At 39.8% G+C, this 24,295-nt stretch overlaps 3 protein-coding genes across 3 annotated transcripts; 2 read left to right on the top strand and 1 right to left on the bottom strand.

The window, feature by feature from the left end:
* Positions 1 to 2,234: 2,234 nt before the first annotated feature.
* Positions 2,235 to 10,338, top strand: GCK72_004650 (uncharacterized protein; the record flags this gene model as incomplete). Its single annotated transcript, XM_003104165.2, has 11 exons — positions 2,235 to 2,280; positions 3,271 to 3,344; positions 3,388 to 3,478; positions 3,528 to 3,654; positions 3,885 to 4,472; positions 5,381 to 5,540; positions 5,598 to 5,695; positions 7,217 to 7,331; positions 7,433 to 7,834; positions 8,445 to 8,588; positions 9,982 to 10,338. 11 exons carry the CDS (start codon positions 2,235 to 2,237, stop codon positions 10,336 to 10,338), a joined length of 2,202 nt encoding a protein of 733 aa, XP_003104213.2.
* Positions 10,339 to 12,058: 1,720 nt separating this feature from the next.
* GCK72_004651 (uncharacterized protein) lies at positions 12,059 to 17,171 on the top strand (the record flags this gene model as incomplete). Its single annotated transcript, XM_053724812.1, has 8 exons — positions 12,059 to 12,201; positions 12,329 to 12,490; positions 14,037 to 14,151; positions 14,203 to 14,412; positions 14,458 to 14,559; positions 14,993 to 15,194; positions 16,653 to 17,083; positions 17,136 to 17,171. 8 exons carry the CDS (start codon positions 12,059 to 12,061, stop codon positions 17,169 to 17,171), a joined length of 1,401 nt encoding a protein of 466 aa, XP_053589006.1.
* Positions 17,172 to 17,879: 708 nt separating this feature from the next.
* On the bottom strand, positions 17,880 to 22,627 carry GCK72_004652 (uncharacterized protein; the record flags this gene model as incomplete). The annotated part of the gene is made up of 9 exons (XM_003104287.2): positions 17,880 to 18,023; positions 18,847 to 18,972; positions 19,025 to 19,102; positions 19,150 to 19,395; positions 19,682 to 19,888; positions 20,682 to 20,807; positions 20,900 to 20,956; positions 21,228 to 21,318; positions 22,200 to 22,627. 9 exons carry the CDS (start codon positions 22,625 to 22,627, stop codon positions 17,880 to 17,882), a joined length of 1,503 nt encoding a protein of 500 aa, XP_003104335.1.
* Positions 22,628 to 24,295: the final 1,668 nt, after the last annotated feature.

Here is a 24,295-nt window from a genome sequence, read left to right on the forward strand (position 1 = left end):
AAAAAATATACCAAAATGTAGATCTCGAGGAGCTCTATGTCCGTGACCTAATACGGGCCGGATGGATATTCATGAATGTCCCGCGAACCGGGAAAAACTGCCAAAAAAGCAAAAAATTGTCAAAAAAGCCATTCTAGCTCGGACCGACCGTATTAGGTCATATTAGGTCACGGGCATAGAACTCGCCGAGATCTACATTTTGATATATTTTTCAGCTCATCACATTGAGTTTGAAGCGAGTTACGCGCCGGCCCGTGTTGGCCGTTTCAGTACGGTTTGCAAGTATGGAAAAAACCTGTTTTGTGAGATTTGAGGAGGGGCTTGCTGGAAGAATCGATTATGAAAAAAAAAAGACTTGAGACCGCATTTGGGTTTTGAACTGAGGACAGTTTCAAACCAAGACGTTTAAAACCGGAAACGTTTCAGACGCAAAAATGAGCCTATTTCATGTTTGCACTGTTTTGAAACACCGTACTTTAATTTTATAGACTGGCCCTTTCTAATTACCCGGTTCTTCAGAAAATTGACAGAAATTCAAGCCGGGTGCAGTTTTTCATGAGGAGAGCTAGATTGGATGATTGATTCTCTAAATTTTGCTAAAAATTGGCCAGAATCCAAAAGAAAAAAATTTAACATTTCAACCGAAAAGCCCCATTTTTTCTTGAAACCGTACTTGCAAACCTAGTCGGCCCGTAACTCGCTACAAACTCAATATTATGAGCTAAAAAATATACCAAAATGTAGATCTCGAGGAGCTCTATGTCCGTGACCTAATACGGGCCGGATGGATATTCATGAATGTCCCGCGAACCGGGAAAAACTGCCAAAAAAGCAAAAAATTGTCAAAAAAGCCATTCTAGCTCGGACCGACCGTATTAGGTCATATTAGGTCACGGGCATAGAACTCGCCGAGATCTACATTTTGATATATTTTTCAGCTCATCACATTGAGTTTGAAGCGAGTTACGCGCCGGCCCGTGTTGGCCGTTTCAGTACGGTTTGCAAGTATGGAAAAAACCTGTTTTGTGAGATTTGAGGAGGGGCTTGCTGGAAGAATCGATTATGAAAAAAAAAAGACTTGAGACCGCATTTGGGTTTTGAACTGAGGACAGTTTCAAACCAAGACGTTTAAAACCGGAAACGTTTCAGACGCAAAAATGAGCCTATTTCATGTTTGCACTGTTTTGAAACACCGTACTTTAATTTTATAGACTGGCCCTTTCTAATTACCCGGTTCTTCAGAAAATTGACAGAAATTCAAGCCGGGTGCAGTTTTTCATGAGGAGAGCTAGATTGGATGATTGATTCTCTAAATTTTGCTAAAAATTGGCCAGAATCCAAAAGAAAAAAATTTAACATTTCAACCGAAAAGCCCCATTTTTTCTTGAAACCGTACTTGCAAACCTAGTTGGCCCGTAACTCGCTACAAACTCAATATTATGAGCTGAAAAATATACCAAAATGTAGATCTCGAGGAGCTCTATGTCCGTGACCTAATACGGGCCGGATGGATATTCATGAATGTCCCGCGAACCGGAAAAACTGCCAAAAAAAGCAAAAAATTGTCAAAAAAGCCATTCTAGCTCGGACCGACCGTATTAGGTCATATTAGGTCACGGACATAGAACTCGCCGAGATCTACATTTTGGTATATTTTTCAGCTCATAATATTCAGTTTGAAGCGAGTTACGCGCCGGCCCGTGTTGGCCGTTTCAGTCCGGTTTGCAAGTATGGAAAAAACCTTGTCGTACGAATGGCCAAGTTTTTAAACAACACTTACTTTACTGCAAGGTTCTCACGGTGCCAAGGACTTTTACAATATAAACCGCGACGCGACTCGGAAAAACTTTGCACTTCTGTGTTACTTCATCGTTATCATGGAATAAAGTACTCCACCTTCTCTTCACTTTTTTATTCCAGACAGTGCCCCAATTTCTCCATCAGTCCATCAATCAATCAAAAAAGTGACCTGAAAGTGTCGAACATCATTTTGAACCTTTCCCATCTCTCTCTCTCTCCTCTCCTTCATCCATCTTCTCACACTCCTTTCGGTTTCTTATCCCTCCTTGGACTTCGCTACGCCCAGAAGAAGAGAAGCATCGGAAGGACACAGGCCCCGCCCACTTTTGTCCGGAGAAGCCAAGATAACTCTCCTCTTTTCCTTATTCTTCTTTTCGAGGATTTATTCAAGAGAGAATTTGTTTTGTTGCAACAAAATGAATTTGTCTGTCAAAATGTTGCTTCTACTTTATTGTATCTTGTTGACTTATAGTGCGGAGGGTAGGTTTTTTAAACAATTTATTGGATTATTTCTACAGTAATAAAATCTTGAAAGGGTAACCGTAGTCAAGCTTCTTAGAAATAGTGAATTGGCGCGAAATTCAATTTTTTTACAGAATGGTGAATCTTGATCGTGTCTAGTCCCCATGTTCTGAAATTCGAGATATAAACTACTTTTGACCTGTAGAATCTGAAAATTATACTTTAAGTCTTCATAAAATACGATAACTATTAGTACCCGGTCCTTTGTGGACATGTCTTTATAAAACCTACCATATGACTGTTAACGTAGGATTACAGTAATCAGACAGGCTTCATGCTACATATTTTCTGAATTCTGAAATCACGATGAATCTGAAATTATGAGTAAATTGTGTTTTTTGATTTCTTAAACTGACAATTTTAACTCTTTTCGAATCTTTTCCAATTTTCAGTAAGTATGTCTACTTTGAGAGCTTGCAATGGGCTTAAAAATTAACCTACGCTAGTGATTTATTGATATGTTATAAAACAGACTAAGACCTTCAATTTTGTAGTTGACAACTTTTTTGTCCGCTCCCACCCTAGAGAGATATAGCCTGCTGAACACCGCCTGCCGAACCGGTGACTTGATCTAATCCTCTAACTTTGAGGTTTCTTATTTCGTCGGGGAAAAACTGTACAAAAAATTGTAAACTACAAAAATGTAGCTCTAGTTTTGATCTACTTTCCTGAAAACTACATTTTTTTTTAAATTGCTGTTTTTAATTTTTAGTTTTATTGAAACTCTTACAACAAAGTTGTTTTGTTAATTATAGGTCTAAAAATTTTCAAAACCCAAAAATCATATTCCTTTCGTCAAATCCAAAAAGAATCGCACTTCCTAAGACACCCCGTGACAAAGTTCATTACGGTAGTGATGATAAGGCGAAAGAAAAAGTGATAAATGACACGGGAGATACATACGAGATCAAACATTTAACGACGCCTTTTTACCTTCTTCATTTCCAGGAAAAACCGACGGAAAACCGATTAGTGAGAAGGATTTGGACAAGATTCGGCTGGATCACAAGGGTTTTGATAAGGTATGGAGAACACGTTGGTTTTTAAAAATTAGGGGAATTCCAGATAAAAACAATCCATACGAATTGGTATGTCCACTCTATGAAGGCTCTGATCGCCCAACTCTCGAGGAATTTGCTCCCGAAACTTAACGATGGTATTTAGTTGGCATTGGCAGACATGAATTAACAGAAATCCTATTATAGATTTAAAAAACGAATTCGTTGACTGCTTGGAGAAAATTCACGACAAAAAAGATCTCGTGGAGTCATCGAAATGTGTGATGAGAGCTCGTGAACAATACAAAACTCTGCAGAAGTGGAAGCCAGCGACGTAAGTTTCTTATACGACCTGAGGAGAGGTAGACTGCGAAAGCACGCGTGGCGCAGATGGTAGTGCGCTAGGGTGGCGGGCGGCGACAGGGTGACCGCCGGCCGGTTCGACACCCACGCAATAGTAAAGTGCAATGAATGTATTGGATAAGTTTCGGCTGATTCTGATTGATGTAAGCTTTGTAACTTGCTGAGCACTGTTTTTTATTTTTTTTATTTAAAATTTTTCAGCGCAAAGTCTCCCATGGCATTCCGAGTCGGAAAAGAAGAGATCAAGGCGGAAATCCAACGAAGAAAGAAGATAAGAATGGAGTCGAAGCAAGTGGTGAAGACAGCGGTCAAGATTCAAAAACTGGAATCATCGAAAAAAGAATTCCAGTACAAGACTTCAGAAGCCATAGAGAACAAAAGAAATGATTTGAAAATTGCCGCCAGAAAACAGAAACTCCAGAAACTCAAGAAACTTCGTAGAATTTCCACTAATGATGACGTCATGAGCCAGAAAATGAAGACGTGGAAAAACGAGAGAAGAATTGAACTCTGCAGGAATAAGTTATCGTGCAATAAAGGAAAAACCAGCGATTTGATAATAGAGTTCAAGAAAAAATGGAGACACCAAAGATCTCGAAGTTTCCGAACGAAACGAAGTTTGACACGACTCGTCGTGGATTCCGTATCGAAATCCGATGGAAATGAGAACGGATTTTTTGTGAAGAATATGGATCAAATGCCGAGTTTGAAGACCCAATCGTCAAAGTCGCCGGTGGAGAGAGTGACCAAGTTGTTGAGGACGCTTCTCTTTAGGAATCAGACTGATTCGTGAGTTTTTTTTTGAAAAAAATTTCTCGCGGGTTTCAAAATTTGCAACGTTAAGAGCTATTGGATACAGTAAAGATAAGTGCAGCAATTTTCCCTACAGTAACCCTTGAGTACTGTAACTGTAGTTCTTTTGAAACTATTGTCAAAACAAACTTTCTTGACATTCGGTGTTTGACCTAAGTTCCCGCGCTTAAAATAAGCCACGCCCTCTTTCCGTTGTCTCGGCTATGATATTAGTCGAACTCCCCGATCTTTTCTAAATATATAGCCGAGACAACGGAAAGAGGGCGTGGCATATTTTAAGCGCGGGAACTTAGGTCCGCAAACACCGAATGTCAAGTAAGTTTGTTTTGACAATAAAAGGGCAAGAGCGGCTGAACCCTGTAAGTTTTGAGAACCTAGGCCTACCCGGTATACTGTAGGCCGAGGTACTCTAGGTCAGAGCACAGCAGGTCTGGGTACTATAGGTCGAGGTACTGTAGGTTACGGTACTGTAGGCCAAGGTACAGTAGCATTTAGTACTGATGGTTAAGGTAGAACCAGTGCATTTGGTTTTTCAGATAACAGATACTGCTCATTCGGATACACTAGGCTCATCAAGTACTGTAGGTACTGTACTACTGTAAACTTTGGTACTGACATCTAGAGTACATTAGAGTTTAATACCGTAAGACGAGGTACTGTAGGTCACGGTTAGATAAGTTATGGCAGTATAGGTCGATGTACTGTATGTTAAGGAACTTTAGACTTTTTTTACTGCTGGTTAAAGTTCATGAAGACTGGGTACTGTACAAAAAGTACTAACTGTATGATAAGGTATTTCAAGCTGGGGTAATACACTCGCTTGCCCCACCCCCTTCCCCCCCCCCCTTTATCAAATTGCTACAAAATACGAAAATCTCTTCCAGGGATCCAACATGGGCGGACACCTACAAAGCGCTGATCAACTTAAAAAAGAAAATGGACGAGAAGGAGAAAGAGTCGGGAGCCCGTGTGTACAACGAACGGATGTACGATTTGGTGTTGGATATGCCACAGAAGGATCACGATTTTTCAATGTTTGATAAAGTAGGTCCCCTGTGAGGGTTTGGGGGCTTAGATCACGGTAAAATTCAAAAATTCCAGAAAAAAATGCCAGGACTCGTACGGCACGCGTTCGATCTGATGTCCACTATCGAGGGGAATAGTAAGAAGAAGGGAGACTCGAATATCAAATTTTTGAGGTACAGTTTTCAATGGTGGCCTAGAAAACTAGAAAAATTATAGTGGGGAAAGTTAGGCCAGGAAATTGAAATTGACTGAGAACCGGGTCATGTTACAACTACTTGTTAACGGAATTCAGTAGGCTCCGCCCACTTTCCATGACATCCTCAAACTTTTGAGACACTCTCATAGTTTCTTCTTAGTCTCTTTGCAAATTCTCCCTAATGATACACGCGGAGATAAGCAAGAGAGACAATGGGTGATAAATCAAGAGATGAAGATAACGATGAAAGGTGTAATGTTATGATAGGGATAGGGGAACAGAAGAAACATGATGTGACATACATTTGACACTTGTTGTTAGAGGATGGGGGATTTATGATAAAATATTAGGTATGATGTCATGTTTTAGAAGTTAAAAAATCTGGTTATGAAAACGGCTCAAAACCAAGAATTCGTTCGGAAATTTCGAGTGAAATTTGACGGAAAACTGACTGAAGTTAAAAACCGACGCAGTTTTTCAATGTATGCTCAAAACCTTGCTAAAATTGGCTGACATCCATTAAAATGTATGAAATGTATAAAAATTTTGGATATTTTAATGAAAAACCCCAATTTTTCCTTTAAAATGTTATTTTTCATTGTTAAAAATCCTAGTATTATTAATTTTCAAATTTCTTATCGTCCTGCTTTCATTAAAGCCGTTTCGATCAGAACTCCCCAAATCAGATCTAGCTTCGAAAGTTTTGATTTGAGTGGTTCATATTCGGGCGGTTCTTATTATAGGTAGCAATTTTTCTAACCATATCTTGTGTAACAGTTGAACCACAATTTCAGCGGAACTTGCACATTATCAAAACTTTACTATCTTTATTTTTTAATTTAGCCCTTTCTTGTACGAACCCGTAATGATAGTTACATCGTTCTGAAATTAATAGGCATCAGACCCCGGCAGCAATATATTTAAAACCAGACTATGAGGCTTCTAAACATTAAAATTTTTTAAATTCATGCATATCCCAAACGAAATTCTTAAAACCAAGCCGTTTAAAAAGCAAAACGTTACAAAAGTTGGTCACATTAAAAACCGAGCTAAAACACATAAAATAAAGTGACAGTAATTATATCAACTTATATTTGCCTAGTTCACAAGCGTCCAGTTTTGAGATGTCTCAGTTTCACATAATGCTTATTTGACATGTGACGGTTACCAAGTATCTCGTTCTGAAACGTGCTGAAACCGCAGTTACTAAACATGAGATGTTTTTAATTGAAGAACCTTTCCGTAATAAAAATAACTTTAAATAGGAGTTCAAACATATGGTTCGATGAGACAAACCGATAGTGACAAGACGTCGCGAGAAATCGCTTATGATAACTTTGACACCATCCGTTTTTATCGCCGTGGAATGTCCTTGATACGGACATCACGATTCTAGGTTACTCGGAGAAAAAAGTGTGGGAGACTAAGGAACATCCGGATAGACAGACACACAGATCAATGGAAATCTAATCTAAGAATCCAAATTTAACTATTCCAGCCCTCGTTTCGCCTCTGTTATGCCTGACAAGAACGAAAATCGTGGTCGCCTGTCGCCATCAATTCTCTCATTCTACAATGACGAGTCGGAAGATCAAATACTCCCGCTTCCGAAGGTGAGAAGTTCAAAAGATTATTTACGCCGGGGGGTTATCAGTCAAGTGAAGGATGTAGAAAGTGCGCTCTATTGAGAAACCAGTCAAAAAACTAATTCTAGATGCTCGACGCCACTGGAATGCGTGGCAAGGATCGGGACAGTATCATTGAGCTAGTCATGGAAGTTTCTGGAGTCAAGGGCATTGTTCATGACGCTATGAAAATGTTGAAGTCGACGGAGATGCCTGAACTGGACCTGGCAATGGATAACAACGCCAAGAAGTCTCTGCAAATGGTTCAAGACATTCAAAAGTCGTATAATAGGAAGCAAAAGAAGGAAATGAGGAATAGCGGGTTCACGTTGATGAATCCGTTGCAGATGGAGAAATTGATGTCAGAGCAAGGGATTCTCGGCAGAGATGATATATTCAATTTGAAGGAATATGCATTGATGACGATTGGACAGAGGAAGGAGATGGTGTGGGATATGGTTAGAGGAATAGCGTTTGGGTTGACAGATGCGGTGAGTTGGAAAACGGGTTTGGGACGTTTTGAAACCGGGACATTCTGAAACAAAACGTCAGTAAGAAAAGTCAAAATTTAATGAAAACTATGAGTTTTAACATAATGTTTTCAAGAATAAAAAAGTGGTTTTACATACTTGCGATGGGCCGGCGGGGCCGATTCTAATCTGAATTTTTTACAGAAAAAGTCGAATTTTCAAAAATGTTTTCAAATTTCGATTAAAAGTCAAATGAACATAGGATTTCTGACTATTTTTGATAAAAACTTCAAAAAGCGTCAAAAATTTTGTGAAAAAAAGGTGCACGGGCCGGGCTAGAGATTTTGCAAGTATGAGTTTTTCGGATCAAATTTTAAACATTTTCTCTATTTTCATTCTGATCAATTTTTCGCAAACTTCAAAGAATCTATCTTCAAATCTAGCGTTCTTCGTGAGAAACTGCGCCCGGCTTGAATTTCAGTCAATTTTCCGAAGTTCCTTTCCATTAGAATAGAATACGGTATTTCAAAACAGTGGAAACAAAAATTCTCATTTTTGCGTCGGACGCTGTACCGGTTTCAAAACGTCACATATGGTCTCAAGTCTTTTTTTTCATAATCGATTCTTCCAGCAAGCCCCTCCTCAAATCTCACAAAACTCCACTCGTGTAAAACGTCAAGCAAACGGAGTTTGGGGACCACACATCTTGGCTCCAACAGTCTTGTCTCCAATTTTGTTCACACCGATTTATGGATTAAATGTGTTGGGTCCAACGGTAATAGTCTAAAACTTAAAGTTGAAAATATTCGGGCGTTCATGATCCTAGGAACCTACTAGATATTACGAAAAGTTAGTTAACTTGAAAACTGTATCACGATGTACCTAATTGTCCCAGGTTGTTAAATTTTGTAGGGTGTATAGACCAATCCTAGATCTCTGTTTGTGTAGCTGACTACTTTTCGGTAAAAACCCTTTTACTGGGGTAATCAAATTAACTCTTTAGTCAAATCTATAAGTTTTCCCGATCCGTATATCACCATGGTCAATCCGTACAAAAAAGTTGTCAATTACAAAAATGTAGACCTAGTTTTGTTCTACCAATTTACAAGTTTTGGTTATTGTGGGGTGGTTTTGTGAGCCTTTTTTTACTGACACTTTTTTCAATGAGTTAATTTCATAAGTCTGCGCGATAAGGCCCAGACTACCACCGCAGTTGCGCTAGAAAATCCGTGTTCCTAAAATGTGTTTTTGATAATTGGATACCGAATCTGTACGCAAAAAAAAACTCGAACGTTCACCGTCACGACAAGTTGTAACCCCTGTTACCAATAGAACGCGTTTGCGGAGATAGGCTGGGCCTTATCGTGAGTCTGTGATAAGCAGGGTTGGGAAATCCCGGGCCGGCCGGGCTGACAGAAATTTTTTGCCGGCCCGGTCAGATTCAAAAAATGTGCCCAATTTTTACACATTTTTTTTCGAAATTTTCATTAAAAAATAATCAAAATTCTCCAAAATTCTCGTACACTTCAGTTTTTAACGATATTTCAAATTATAGTCGAAAATTCTACTTTTTTGCAAAAATAATTCAAAATTTTTTCAAAAAATTTCAAATTTCTACAGTAGCGGGGCCTTTTGGGCCGATCGGGCCGGGCCGGGCCGGGCTGAGGAAAATTTTTCAGACGGCCCGGCCCGGAATTTCCAGCCATGGTGATAAATTTATTCGATAGTTATCAGCTCGGCACAGTTCTTACAACTGCGCTCCGACGAAATCCTTTTAAAAATGTCTCTTTTTCTCGAAGTCTCTCAATTTAGCACACAGTTTTCTCCGGTTTCGATAGAGAGCGATGGCAAATAAGTTTTTTTCGTTGGAAAAAGACAACTTTTTAAAATTAGTGTTAAAATTAGTACAGTTTGTAGTAAAATTTTTAAAATCTGTTTGGGAAGTTCTGGACTTCGGCTGCCTCAAAAACTTCGATCTGCACTCTCTCACTGCTCTTCACGGGTGGTTTTTACAACAAAAATTGTCAATTCACATATTCTGCAAAAATCGGTTTTCTGTAATGATCAGGGACGTCACGCATTATACTTTGGTCATTTTTGAGTTCTCAGATCCTTAGACAACTGATTATGCAGATTCTTGACAAAAAATTCTAAAAATGTCTTTCCAGGTGCTCTCGCCAGGTCTCTTCACTCCTCTGATTCTCAACCCCGCCGTCCTCTCCCCCTACGTCTTCTCCCCAACCGTCGGAATCCCCTTCATCCTTTCCCCATACTTATTATCCCCATATGTCTTCTCCCCTCTAGTTATGGCTCCATTCATCCTCAACCCTTATGTCTTATCACCCAACGTCTTTAACCCTTACGTATTGTCCCCACTGATCCTCTCGCCACTAGTCATTTGTCCGGATGTGGTATCCCCGATGACACTCGGCGGAGCTATACTGTCACCGGCAGTATTGTCACCATCCCTGCTATCCAAGTCCTATATTATGGCCAATGTGTTGTCGCCAACGTTTTTGTCTTAAAATTTGTTTTAAAATTTTTGTTGTAATAGGTTATTTCCCTCTTACCGGTCTCATTTCTAGGTAGTCAATATTTTTTCTTTCTTTTTTTAAAATTTCGATCTTTGTGCCCCGGCACCCTAATTCCCTCTAAGCCAACTTAAAACCCTTAGTCACTATCCAGTTGACGACCTTACAAAAAAATTGTTCCCAAATTATTTTTATTTCCGAGCATGTGAAAGCCCCGCCCCCAAAAAATGTTGGCCCCATCTTATATATTTTTTGTTTACTGGTTTTTTTCTCTCTCTCCGACGTCTTCTTCTCAGTTTTCCCCCCATTCACTTTTACCCGTTTCATAGCTAAGCTATACGTATTTCATATAATAAAGATAACAATGGAATTGAGTTAAGTGGGTCAGCAGCAGGAGACAAGATAGATAATCGGTATAGTTAGGTGATAACTTTCACACTTACCAGTAACGGATGATGATAGGCTATACTACTGTCATTATTTCACTTTTATTTTTGGTTTCTGGAAATGAAGCTAGTGGTACGAATCCCTTGATCTCTAACAAAGATGTTCCTGGTAAGCAAGCGCAATGTTCTTGGCACGATGCCAACTGTCGTGCGACACGATGGCAGTGTGTAAATATACGCCCCGCGAGACGCTTTTCTTCTGTGCAGTCATGTCCGAGTGGTTAAGGAGATTGACTAGAAATCAATTGGGCTCTGCCCGCGTAGGTTCGAATCCTGCTGACTGCGGAGAATTTTTGGTTTTTTTTGGATTTTTTGGGTTTTTGAGAAAGGGCTGGTTGGACAGAGCAAAAATAGTACATCATTTTTGTAGTTGACCATTTTTTGTAGGAACACTACCTTGAAAGTTATAAGTTGTAAAATGAAAATCTCCTAAATTTCGCTCATTTGCATTGAAGGGGCAAATAAAATATTTGTCTAAATTTTTCGAAATTGTTGAATTTCCAACGCAACTTTACGCGGGTATTACAGTATTTTCATTTTCACATAGACAGCAGTGCGAGGCGTAAATTTTTCCGAGTCGCATTCCGTACGCGTTGCGGTTTATATTGAAAGACACGAAAACTTTGAATTTGGCACGCAGACAAATCTTTTTTGGCACCGTGCCAACCGTTGTGCGACAGAGCGCGTTTTAGGAAAAAAACAATCATAATTTTCACTTTTCCATTAAAAATGCGCGACTTTAACAGTGCCTTTTCCTGATTGTCCTCAGGTTTTCAAATTTTATAGGTTTTGAAGGCCAAAAGTAGAAATTTATTTTTGTAGTTGCAAGTTTTTGGTGCGGACCCTCTCTAGAAGGTTATGGGTGGCCTAAGGGAGTATCCCTGAAACTTCTCAGGGAGGGCCCGTGCAAAAAATTGTCAACTACAGTAATGAAGCTCTGTTTTTGATCTACAAACCTTACAAAACTTGACAACCAAGAACAATCCGAGTTACTGTAGTGCTTCACCGAAAATTGTCATATTTTAACTGAAAACTGCGAAAAATGTAGATTGTAGAGTATCTGTATATCCGGATGTCTATATTTTTTTCAGAATCCCTCCGATCTCAACTGCTAACCATCCCCGAAAAACAAAAACTTGCGAAACTCCACTACGACTGGTACGGCTACTCCTTGAAGCGTTTAATGGTGCAACTCGGGAAGTCTGTGCTCAAAAATCTGGATTCTGGTGAGTCCCCGTCCCCTCTCTCCTCATGATTTTTAATTTTTAATGAGCTCCAAAAAGTTTCTGTCATGTCTGAAAAAAGTGGAGTGCACAGCGAAATCAGAAGAGTTGGAGAGTGTCGCCAGATGCTTGACGGCCGCGAAAATGAAGGAGATGAAGTTGAAAAAGTTGGGATGGAAGAGGAAAAAGTTAGTCCGCGGGGGCGTCAGCAAGGAGGAAATAGTAGTGAAGAAACGAACGAAAAGGAGTTACCGGTTCAAAGATGAGAATCGATTTTTTGTAAGTGTCACTCTGTCTGTTTGTCTGTCATTCCAGATGTCGCCCAGTTCAGATCAAAACTCAATCCTCATACAACCTGAAAGACCCTCCATCCAGTCCAATCTCAAAATTTTCGAATCTCCTCCTGACACTTCTGAAGAACACGACGTCATCGGAAGCAGAGGAGAAGTGGGCTTCCACGTTTCGAAGGATGAAAAGGTGAGGCTTTTGGATGGAGAATTTGATACGACAGACGAAAAATTGAGTATTTTGTAGGACTGGGCTGATTGGGGGAGACATTTGGAAAATAGGGTATTTTGTAGTGTACAGATCTAGGTGTGAGATAAAAAAATGGTGGCGGTGGCAAGTTTTTAAAACAAAAGATTCAGATCAAAGTGCCTATTGTGGTTAAGAGATCAAAACGCAGAATTGAATATACTGTAATTATGAACAGCTAGACTTGTAAAATCCCGGCTCAAACTTAACTTCTTAGTGAAAATAGACAATCTTCGAGATTGTGTCACGGTATTTTAAATCATCCCAGAATTAAAAAAAAATATAGAGTGTGTAAATCAAATTTGACCACTTTTTTGTACGAGCCTTTCTTGGATTACTGTAAGTTTGGGAAGACTTGACAGCTTAATATCTATTGAAACCTACTACAGTAATCATTGATAGCATACTTGTCAAAGCCCGGATAATTGCGCCAAAACTCAAAACAAATTTTTCCGAATTTTTGAATTTTTTTGAATATTTTTCGAGAAAAAGCCAAATTTTCGACAAAATAAAGAAGAAATTCTTAAAAATCATGAAAAATGTCAAATTGAAAAAATGAAAAATTGAAAAAATTGGATCCCAACAACATCATACTGTTGTTTAGCATATTTGCAAACCGGGCTGGCGCGTAACTAGCTTAAACCGCAATGTTATGAGCTGAAAAATATTCCAAATTGTAGATCTCGGCGAGTTATATCTCGATTACCTTCTACGGGCAGGATCATTATTTGTTAATGTGCTGCGAAACGGGAAAAAATACCAAAAAACAATTCTAGTCCGGCCCGCGGAACAACAATCGAGCTACAAAATTTTGCGCATTTCGATTAAAAAACTATTGAATGCTGTTAGAATCCATACCTTATTACTAATCTTTGTCTTCAAGGCTTCTCACCTACAAAACACGAAAACCTCACTACCCTCAGATATCCGGATCACAAGCAACATTCTGAACAATCCAGCTAAACCTATAAAGCTTACGCGCGCGCGGGAATTCAAATTATATATCGTTGTGATTTGTTCCAATGATAACACAAACACAACAGGGGGGTTCTTAGTATCTGTTCGCATGACACCTTTTGTCTCTCATGATAATAAAAACATAGAATAATAGAATCTAGTCGGGTTGTGTCGTGTCAGAATCAGAAATTAGAATCGGGTTTATTTAATTATCTAAACGGATTGAAATTGATTTTGGGTGCATAAGATATCTAATTTGCTTAGATAGTCAGAGGGTTTCCCTGGATTATGGATGAACGGGTTTTGGAGGTCTCGCAGCGAAATTGGCTTACTGTAGTTTTATAGAAATGGGTTTTCAGGGAAATAGACAAAAATAGAGAAAAACTAGATTTGTTTTTCCCAATTTTTTGACTTGTCAATTTTACGAGTAACTACAGTAAGAAATTTTCGGTGCGAGACTTTAACACAACCCGGTAACAAATCGCGAAACGATAATAATATAGACATTGTTTCATAACTGTAAAACTTCCAGAATGAACAAAAACCTGGAAAAAAGTCGTGCCTCCACCTACCGTACCATCAAACACCGCGCCTATGACCTGGTCCTAGAAGACGACCGTAACTCGCCGGAGGACGACGATTTGGAGGTGTGAGTCCCTTCACCACGTGTTTTCCCATCAAATTGTTTTTTTTTTCAGATTCCCGTTCAAATCAACCACCCGCTGATTCAAGATGGTCTGAAACTGATATCAAGTATAACTGGAAATCGAAAAACTGGGATCAATGCGAGGATATTGAGCCCGCGGATAGCTCCGTTATCTCCTATGACTACACGGGGTATACTGTCACCATCGATTTTTCCGTTTTATAAAGATGACGTGGAGGAGCAGTACTTCCCGATTCCGGATGTAAGGTTTTTACTGGTGGACATGTGGATCAACAATTTTTTTCAGCTTATCGAAAAATCCTCGTTTGAAAAATCGGAGAAAGACAAGCTATTGGCATTTCTTATGGAAATTTCTAGAACACGACCGATTCTGGATGAAGCAATGAAAGTAAGACTTTGGATCTAGGTACAGTACCCCCGATCCCAAAGTTAGGATCTAGGTACAGTACCCCCGATCCTAAAACTTGGATCTAGATACAGTACCCCCGATCCTAAAGTTAGGGTCTAGGTACAGTATCCCCGATCCTAAATTTTGATTCTAGATACAGTACCCTCGATCCTAAAACTTGGATCTAGATACAGTACCAACGATCCCAAAGTTTGGATCTAGGTACAGTACCCCTGATCCTGAAATTCCGGTTCCTGCATTATCAGATCGAAAATGGCTGAAAAATAAGCATAAAATCGTGAAAATGGGTCCTGTGGCCTAGAAAACCTTAAAATGATTTTCTAGAGAGGCTTAAGGGCTTCTAGGCCATTTCTACAGTTTTTTTGAAAAAAATCGGCAATGTTAAGCGACCCTCGACAATAAGAATTTTCAGATGGTAAAACTTCTCAATCCAGAGAAGCAACAGTTTTCAAATAAGGAAGAAAAGGAGGCGGTGATGTCGGCTACAGATAAAATGAGCACAGATTTCGAGCAACTGGAGAAATCGTTGAGCAGAGAGCAGAAAACGGATTTAAAGGAGATCGGGTTCTCGATGTTGGAGATGCCGCAGATGACGGAGCTTTTTGGGAAATATGGTGAGTGGATAGGGGAGAAGGGGTCGTGTACATAGATTCGAAATCAGTTTTTAAATTTCGAAAAGAATAAAAATTTGGCGAGATACAAGTAGTAGAATTTTTTTGTTTAAAAAAATACCTGACAGTTTTAGGACCCTTCTATCTCAGTGAGTTATGGCGCTAGAAAAATATTGAAGAGATATTCAGAATCCTTGGAATTTCAGCTTTAAAAATATATAACTTTCAAATAATTTCAAGCTCAAGTACATCGCGGTTTTCAATAGAACGGTAGAAATCAAAACGTCGGAAACCATGTTTTTTGAACTTTCAACCTTTCAACTTCTGAGACGTTCTGAAACTGGACAGTTAAAAATTAAGACGTTACGAAACCAAGACACTTCGAAATTTAATGTAATTTCACCATAAAAATAACGTTTTTCCACGCATTTTGAGGTAGCGATACGTTTTCGAAGCCAGATGTTTGGAAACCGAGACATCTGGCAACCTTAACATTTCTATTGAGTTTGGTTACCAAATGTCTTGGTTTCGAAACATTCCGGAGTCGTATTTGCCGCTCCAGATGAAGTTTCTTGAGATGTACAAGGCGTAAGGTCCGTAACGAACAGATTTGAATTTAAAAAACTGTTTTTTGAACTTTGAGTAGCTTTGCTTGCGCGTCGCGGCTTATATTGAAAGATACGACAAATAAATGTGAAAATTCCTGGCACCGTTTCAACCGTTGTGCGACGGAGCGCGTTTCCGCGACCTTACGCCGCGCACTTCTGTGAGTTACATAAGTTTCCTTAAAATACCTCAGTTTCAGAATGTCCCGGTTTCAAAATGTCATAGTTTGAGTGGATGATTTTTAAACGCTCGTTGATCCCCCGACAACAAATCTCGTAACTATTTAGTTTGAGTTTCTCGTAGGCCGGGAGTTTGAGTTTTCATTAGCAATTCGTAAGATTCTAACTACAGTACCGGACAAAAAGTGTATCAATTTTGTCTGTTTTCAGTGGAAAATGACCAACTTTGACAGTGTATTTCGGTGTCACCTGATTGTCCGACAAACTCAAGTTTATATGGGTTGGACAGAGCAAAAATAGTACATCATTTTTGTAGTTGACCATTTTTTTGTATGGACACTACCATGAAAGTTACAGGTAAAGAAACCCATTACTCTCTGAAATCAACTAATTTCAATGCAAATTTTGCGAAATTTAGGAGATTTTCACTTTGACAACCTATAACTTTAAAGATAGTGTTCCTACAAAAAAATGGTCAACTACAAAAATGATGTACTATTTTTGTTCTGTCCAACCCATATAAACTTGAGTTTGTCGGACAATCAGGTGACACCGAAATACACTGTTTTTTTTTGTCTGGTGATGTAGATGTTGTTCTGATTTGCGTAGTTCTTATTAAGGATTCTGACTACGAGCCTCCCTTACCCCCCAACTAATTCATATGTATCTATTTTAGACGCCGACTCAGTCCTCCACCAACCCGAAATGCAATCCTACAGTAACTACACCAGATCCGAAAGACTTCTATCCCTCTGGAAATCTATCGAGAACATCGCCTACCCATTCAAACGTGTGAAAAGAGGGAGAACTATAAAAGTGGGAGATGTCACAGTGTACACTGCACTCAACCCCACTGTCTTCACTCCTTACATGTTCTCCCCGGTCTATGGCTTATCAGTTTTAGGTCCTGTTATCTTTTCCCCAAATATATTCTCCCCATTGATCTTGAACCCTTCCGTGTTATCCCCATGGATCTTCTCCCCAGCTGTTCCATTACCGTTCATACTGTCACCATATCTCCTATCCCCATATATTTTCTCCCCATTAGTCATGGCTCCATTCATCCTTAATCCTTATGTCCTGTCACCAAATATTTTCAATCCTTATGTACTTAGTCCTTTAGTATTATCCCCCTTATTTTATGTCCTGATGTGTTTAGTCCTATGGTACTGGGCGGCGTTATTCTGTCACCTAATAGTTTCTCACCAGCAGTTTTTTCGAAATCTTATATTATGGCGACGGTACTGTCGCCTACTGTACTTTCGAAGTGATATAAAGATTACTGGTATTTCTGTCTCTTTTGGCCCTGAGGTCCACGGTATGGATACCTCATTCATAAGTGGTGATCGCTGGCCGAGCGGTGTGACGGCCGCACAAAAACTCGGCTACCTACCCTACAACGTTAGCCTTATCAACTTATAACATGGCTGTTCGTTTTTCCGGAGGTCAGGATGCCCCGATGTTCAGAACATTTTCAGCACAATGTTCTGCAAGCCGCTGGCCGAGCTGTGTGACGGCTGTGAAAAAACTCGGCCACCGGCGCGTCACTAAGATCTAACCTGGTACGGTAATATTGGAGAATTTTTAGTATACACAGTGACGGCTGTGCAAAATCTCGGCCACCCTTACCTCTCTTATAACATGTCTGTCTGTCTGTCTGTCTGTTTGTCCGAATGTCAAAAAAGCCTTCATTGAAAATTCGAAATTTGTCAATCAAAATACTATACTTCCAACAAACCCATACAACAGAAATACAAAATTTAAAAAAAAAACAAAGGGCTACCTATTAGTAACACAGGGACGCGCCCTATTGATAATGTCAATAGAGCGCACTTACCAACCCCCTGTATTAGCAATATACAGACAGAAACAACAATTTTTAGAGAATTAAAGAAAAACATAATCAGACAACATTCCGGGACATTTTACGGGTTCTGGTGATGGTGATCTCGCGGATAGTGGCTTGAGCCATCGCACCGAGAAGCACTTCTGGACACGAGACGAAGGCAACGTTGGAGTTGGAGTAGGAGGCGCATAGCGCGCGAACCTGGAAAAAACAGAGGTTTTTGGAGATTGTGGAGTTGAATTTCTTATAGTTAGTAAGGCTTACTGTGACAGTGTTTATTACCGACTATCTTGAAAGTAGTTTCACTAACTCAAAAATAGTCATAATTTTACGAACTTTGTACCATTAGATAGGAAATGTCTTAGTCTACATTTTTGCTGTTGACAACATTTTTGTACGAATCCTCCCTGGGAAGTTATGGTAGTTGGAAGTAACCTAGCTCCAAACGCTCGCTAGGAAGGTAGGGGGGAGGGAGGCGGTGGCTCCCTTTAACAGGCTATAACTGTCGAGGGAGAATTTGAATCAAAAAGTTGTCAACTACAAAAATGGAGATCAAAATGCGAATGATTGATTTATATAAAATATTTAAAAATTGAGCGCGTTCAAACATAGTTACAAACGTTTAAACTTTGATAATTTTCCGATTTTTCCCAAAAACATTTTTTTAACTTTTTGAAACTTTTAATCGGAACAAAGCTAGATAAATGTTAAACAAATTTTCTAAAACAAAAATCTTAATTAAGTCCATTCAAAAGTATTAAAATTTCAGAAACTTGGCATTGTGGTAAATAAATAAAGCTTAGGTGAAACGCTTAACTTTGAATATCTGTCATTTGTTTCGAAAACAGACAGCTAAAATAAAATTTTTTTTTTGTTTTAACAAATATAGCAAGCCAAGATTTATATTTTTGTAGTTGACCACTTTTCGGCACGGGCTCTCCCTGAAGAGTTGTGACCCGTCAAAGTGAGACTATCTCAATGTCTGTCTGTCTGTCCATCTCTCGTTATATCCTGATGTCCTCACCTCCTCCTTCAACTGATCATTTACAGTAACCCAAATGGTATACACTCCTTTTGGATTCCTTATCAAACACTCTTTAAGCATTGGGATATCCGTCGAAGAGTCACCACAAACCAACACGTTTCCTTCCTGAAAACATATATTTTGAAATTTTGACCGGCTACAGTATCCAGTATCCTACCGTCAAATCACAATGCATCTTCTCACACAGCATTCTCAATCCATCTCCCTTATCAAACACACGGCCGTCGGTTTCTGTCTGAAATTGGAAAATGAAAAAGTATAGGCCACGCCCACGATACCCACCTTCATATAAACTTTAATATCAAACTCAGTGCTAGCCAACTGAAGACGTGTTCCCTGAGGATCCACATCCTTAATAATCTTCTCAACCTCCTCGTACAGCCGTTTTCCTTGAGCCTCTGTGATAGAACGGTACACGTCTTGGAAGGCGATCGTCAGATGACCGTAGTGCTTCTGGAGACCCGACCCCGCCCAGGTGAACTGACGGAATTCGGGTTCTTCGAGGAGATGGGAGATTCGGGTGTAGGCCTGAAGAGGTGAAAATAGTTTCAAAATGTTGGAAATGAAAAGTAGATCACATTTGTAGTTGAATATTTCTTTCTAGCTAGCCACTCTCCTTACTAGGAAAGGCCTCCTGGTGACCGTGAAGTTATGGGACGTGACCTATATCATTGGAAAGCTGAGAAAACGCTGATTCCAAATACAAACTCAGTTTTTGCCCTCAAGGCCTGGTATTTTAGAAAAACGAAGACAACGTTTGGACCCCTGACAAGTTTTACCTTACCGACGTAGTTAGACTTTTTTAAAAACTCACACTGGCCAGCACATCCGCCTTCTCTCCCTTCATGATCGACTCATCCTTGAAATTGTGTCCGGAGTCAATGAACCATTCACGGCCACCGGAAGCACCGAAATAGTAATAACCATTTGGAATAGTGGAGACATCGAGAACTCCGATATGCATTAGTGGAGCTGTGGTGAGGATTACACAGGTTTGAGCGCAGCGACGCGCGAATTGGGCCTGGAAATTTGTTTACTCGTGTTTTGACTCTAGCAGACAAGCATGATGGTCTATGTGGCTCATTAGAAGGATTGTTAAAGTGGAAGTTACAATGGCCACAGTTACAGTGACCAAAACTTTCCAAAAGGTTTGCCGGGTAATGTTGCGTCCGGATAGTCAAAAATTTTATACTATTAAATAGCAAATGTCTTCGGCTTCATATTTGTAGTTGACAACTTTTTGGTAGCTCCGCCCACTTAGGAGATATACGCCTTTAAAGTTGGAAATCGCAAAAATTAAAGAAAACTTCGTTTAAACGGGTTTCAATGAAATTCAGTTTTTTTCGAATTGAAATTTCAAAAGTTTTATAAATATTCTATTGAAGGCATAATATGCACTGTATGTTTAAATCGTGACACCCCCTCGAAAATTTCCAGATTTTACTGAAAACTTCCAAAATATATAGTTTTCCAATCGGTGTATTATTTCTAGCTTAATCATGTCCAAAACACATATATTTTTCTCACATTCAATTCAAAAACCTTCAATTACAGCCTAACCAATGATTTCATAGATGATTGCGAAAACAAAATTCTATAATTTTGAATTTCCTGACTAATACTCAAAACTCAATAGTTCAAAAACGTCATGTTCTTCTAAATAAGATATAAACTACTCTGATTTAGTTTTGGTGTTATCCTAATCTATACTAAGGAAGGATTTGATCTATGTCATGACTTGGATCTAGGGATTTTCAGTTTATGCCAGATTAATTCCAGATCATATTTCGTCCGAAAATCCTCCCTTCCCCTACCTGAATAACTCCAGAATAGGCCGGCTGGATACTAGACGGGTAACTGCATGAATAACTTTTCAGGGTACCATCCCTATCAGTGAAGAAGTAATGGAAGTGGTCGGCAGAGTAGAGTAGCTCGACGGCCTGAAATAGGGAAATGTAAAAAACAAACAAAAAGAAAGACGGCGGCCGGAAAAATTAATCTGTTTTATTTTCGTATAGCGGCTATAACTTACATTCTCCACTTCCTTTTTGTAGGTGTCGATAGAAATTGGATGCGAGCTGATGAGGGTCTGAAAATAACTTTTTGTAACCTGATTCAATATATTTTTTTTAATGTCCTTGATACAATTTTAAGGTTCAGCATTTTTAAGGTGTTTTGTTCATTTCAAATTCAAAAAAAGATTCCATTTATTGATAGACGTTTTTTATATGCACAGAAATGAGTGAGAGGGAAAAATGAGAGTGAGAACTTTCAAAAGGGCACAAAAAAGAATGGTGAGAAGGTCGAGATGATATTGACGTCTACTTCTTCGTCGAGGTCGGCTTCAGTGTCGAGGCGACCCACGCGATGCCGTCGTTGATTCCCTCGTTTTGGAGTGCTGAGCACGCTTGAATGTGCCAGGTGCGGTCGCGGAGCAAGTCGAGGTTTAGTCTGAGATAAGGGAATGGATGGGTTGGGTTAGTCGGGAAATGGTGTATGGCGTAAAGACCTAGGGATTTGTAGAAACTATTTCAGGGAGGAGAACCCTCTTCCCTTCATAAAGAGCCCCTAACAAGGAGGTCCGCGATTTCTGGTCACAGGAAGCTAAGCCTATACCCGTTGAGACGGAAAGTCACAGGCTCATGGGATTCCTTATCTATGGGAATTCAGGGGACTAGTACTCAGATAAAATTAAAGCCGTCGTCGTAAGGTTTTCAAGCCTGGCTTCAAATTTCAACTAAAGGAGAAGTGTGCCGAGTTACAAGACTTTGAAGATCGTGTTCCTCATACCGGCTCGTGAGCAAAATTTGAACACTTTTATGGGTACTTGGAGATTTCAAAAACTTGTTTTCAGTCAGTCTAGCCTTAAGCAGTTATAAATTCTAATATCAGACCCAGAATAGAAGCCGAAGTACCAGACTCTAAGCCTAAGGCCTTCGCTTGAGACTATCAAGATTTAGGCCTAAGCATACCGGTCAAAATCTAAGCCTAAGGACCAGAATCTAAGCCTAAAGTCCAGAATCTGAGCATTAAGACATATGCCTAAGGTTTTAAGCCTAAGCCTAAGAACTTACAGCCAAATTCATCTTCTTAGGAGTTAGGCTAAGAGTGTAGGACATTGTCATGATTATTAAGCCTAAGTCTAAAAACTTCCAACCAAAAAATTCATTGAACTTCAAAGTCTAGACTCTAGACACCTCTTAGCAAGTCTTGACAAGAGTTTGTCAAAAACAATCATTGTACGTTTCTGATAAACAACACGCGTGGGCTTAAACATAGAGCTCTCAAGATATTCATTTCTAGTTTGAGCTTACGAAATTCAGGACACTCACTTTCTGGAGATTTCCTCCGAGCTGGCAGAAGTCGGAAGGTCTTGCTTATTGGCGAAGATGAGCACTGGCACCCGACGCAACTTGTCCTCATCCAACAACTCGCCCAACTCGATGCACATCTCGTCGAATCTCTTCTTGTCGTTACTATCGATAACAAAGATTAGTGTGTCGATGTTGTCGTAGTAGTTGGACCAGTACGGACGGATCGTACGCTGACCTCCGATGTCCCATACGTTGAGACGGATATCGCCCATCGCGGCGACAGTTTTCACGTTGAATCCTTTGGTCGGCGTGACTTGTTGAATGTCTTCCGATGAGAGCTGCTTGAGAATCGTCGTTTTCCCGGCGTTGTCGAGGCCCAGAAGCAGAATTCGAATCTCACGACCACTGGGCGATTTGAACGATTTTAAAACGTCCATGAGACCCATTTTGTCGTTTTGAAGACGTCAAAATAGGAGAAACGGGGATGGGGGAGGGAGAAGACGTCGATTGACACGACGAGCAACAACGAAAAGCGAGAAAGGAGCGGAGAGAAGGCGTGCTGCTGAGGAGAGCCCCCGCCGAGCGTTGTCATGGTGACCGTAGCCTCCTAGCACTCTCTCTTTTTCTCTCGCTGAGTGAGCAACGTCTTCTAGAGCTCCGTGTGTGTGTGTGGTGTGTACGAGAGGGAGAGGCAGAAATCGAGTTGCGTGACGAGTGAGATGGGCAGACAGAGCAGAAGGTGTGCTCATGAAGCAGAGAGAGGGGGAAGGATTCAGGTTTGAAGTTGAGAGTTTCGTCTTGTAATTAGTGTAGATATGGGGATTATGAAAGAGTGAAAAGTGTAAGAAAAAGTGCAAGTACTTGAAAAAATGGGAAATTTCAGAAAATATAAAAGCGTTGAAACATTGTCTAGACAATGACAATAAACAAAAGGAGAATTTGATGTATCGGGACCGCGCCGCTCGCTGACGCATAGCTGGTACTCAAAGGAGCCCAAAATGGAGCAGGTGGTAGGTACCATGGTTTGGGTTAGTAGTTTTTGTTCTAGTTTTTTTACAAACAGTAGTCACAGGTATGGGGTATATCAACGTTGAAATGCAAACCAATATTTTTGGAAAAGTCGGATTTTAGGTGAAAATTAGAAAGTGTGTAACAGCACTAAAAATAAGTTGGAAGACTCCAATTTTACAGGTTATATAGAACAAACCAGGAGTTTTATTTTTGTAGTTAACAACTTTTTTGTATGTACGCTGAAAAGTTATGACCGTTCGAAAGGCTGAAGCCACAAGCGTGCGGAGCATCTAATTTTGACAAACCATATCTCTTCAGGGATTGATTTTATAGAAAAGTTGCTAACTAAAAAAATAAACATTAAGGTGTGACCTATTGATTCATATAAAAAATTTCTGGAATTTCAGATTTTTAAACATAATGACAAACGACTAAATATCGACAAATTTCAGACTGTTATAAAATCATATTTTTGGTGGTTTAATGAGTTGGAAGGAAGCTAAAAGTCTTGTAAACACATAAATAAATACTTTTGTGAGAAACATACTTATAATTGGGTCTCACCACGAAACCGGAGTTAGGGACAGGCCAGGACTGGTGAACATTGGAATTTATATAGCCGGTGTAGCATGCTCATAAGTTCGGATAATCACCGTGTCGCAAAAAATGTGCAATGCATGTCAATAGAGCGCGGCTGTATTGGTAGTCCTGGCCTCATCGTGTGAACACTTTTACACGTTTTCTTCATTCTTGTCCCCTCAAATCATCGTCATCATCATTTTCACCCTTCCCCAACCAATTCCCAATTCCATGAAGTCTACCCCCCTATCTCTCCTTCTCCTTCTCCTTCCGGAATTTACTTTTAAAAGTACACTTACACATTCTTGTGTTTGACCTAGTATCTGTTGTCTGCAGCATAACCCAAGTTTTATATCCCCTACAGACACAACCTACGCTCACATTCTTTTTCCGGGTAGCCTTGACCAGAAAACGGACGGAAGGGTAATGATTTTTTTTCTATTTCGAATTATATGGAGGAGGAGGAGGATTCTGATTTGTGGTTAGTCGAGAAAGAATCGTGGTGGTGGCTTTGAGAGTTAGGA

This window comes from Caenorhabditis remanei, chromosome II (genome assembly GCF_010183535.1).
Source record: "Caenorhabditis remanei strain PX506 chromosome II, whole genome shotgun sequence".
Lineage (NCBI taxonomy): Eukaryota > Metazoa > Nematoda > Chromadorea > Rhabditida > Rhabditidae > Caenorhabditis > Caenorhabditis remanei.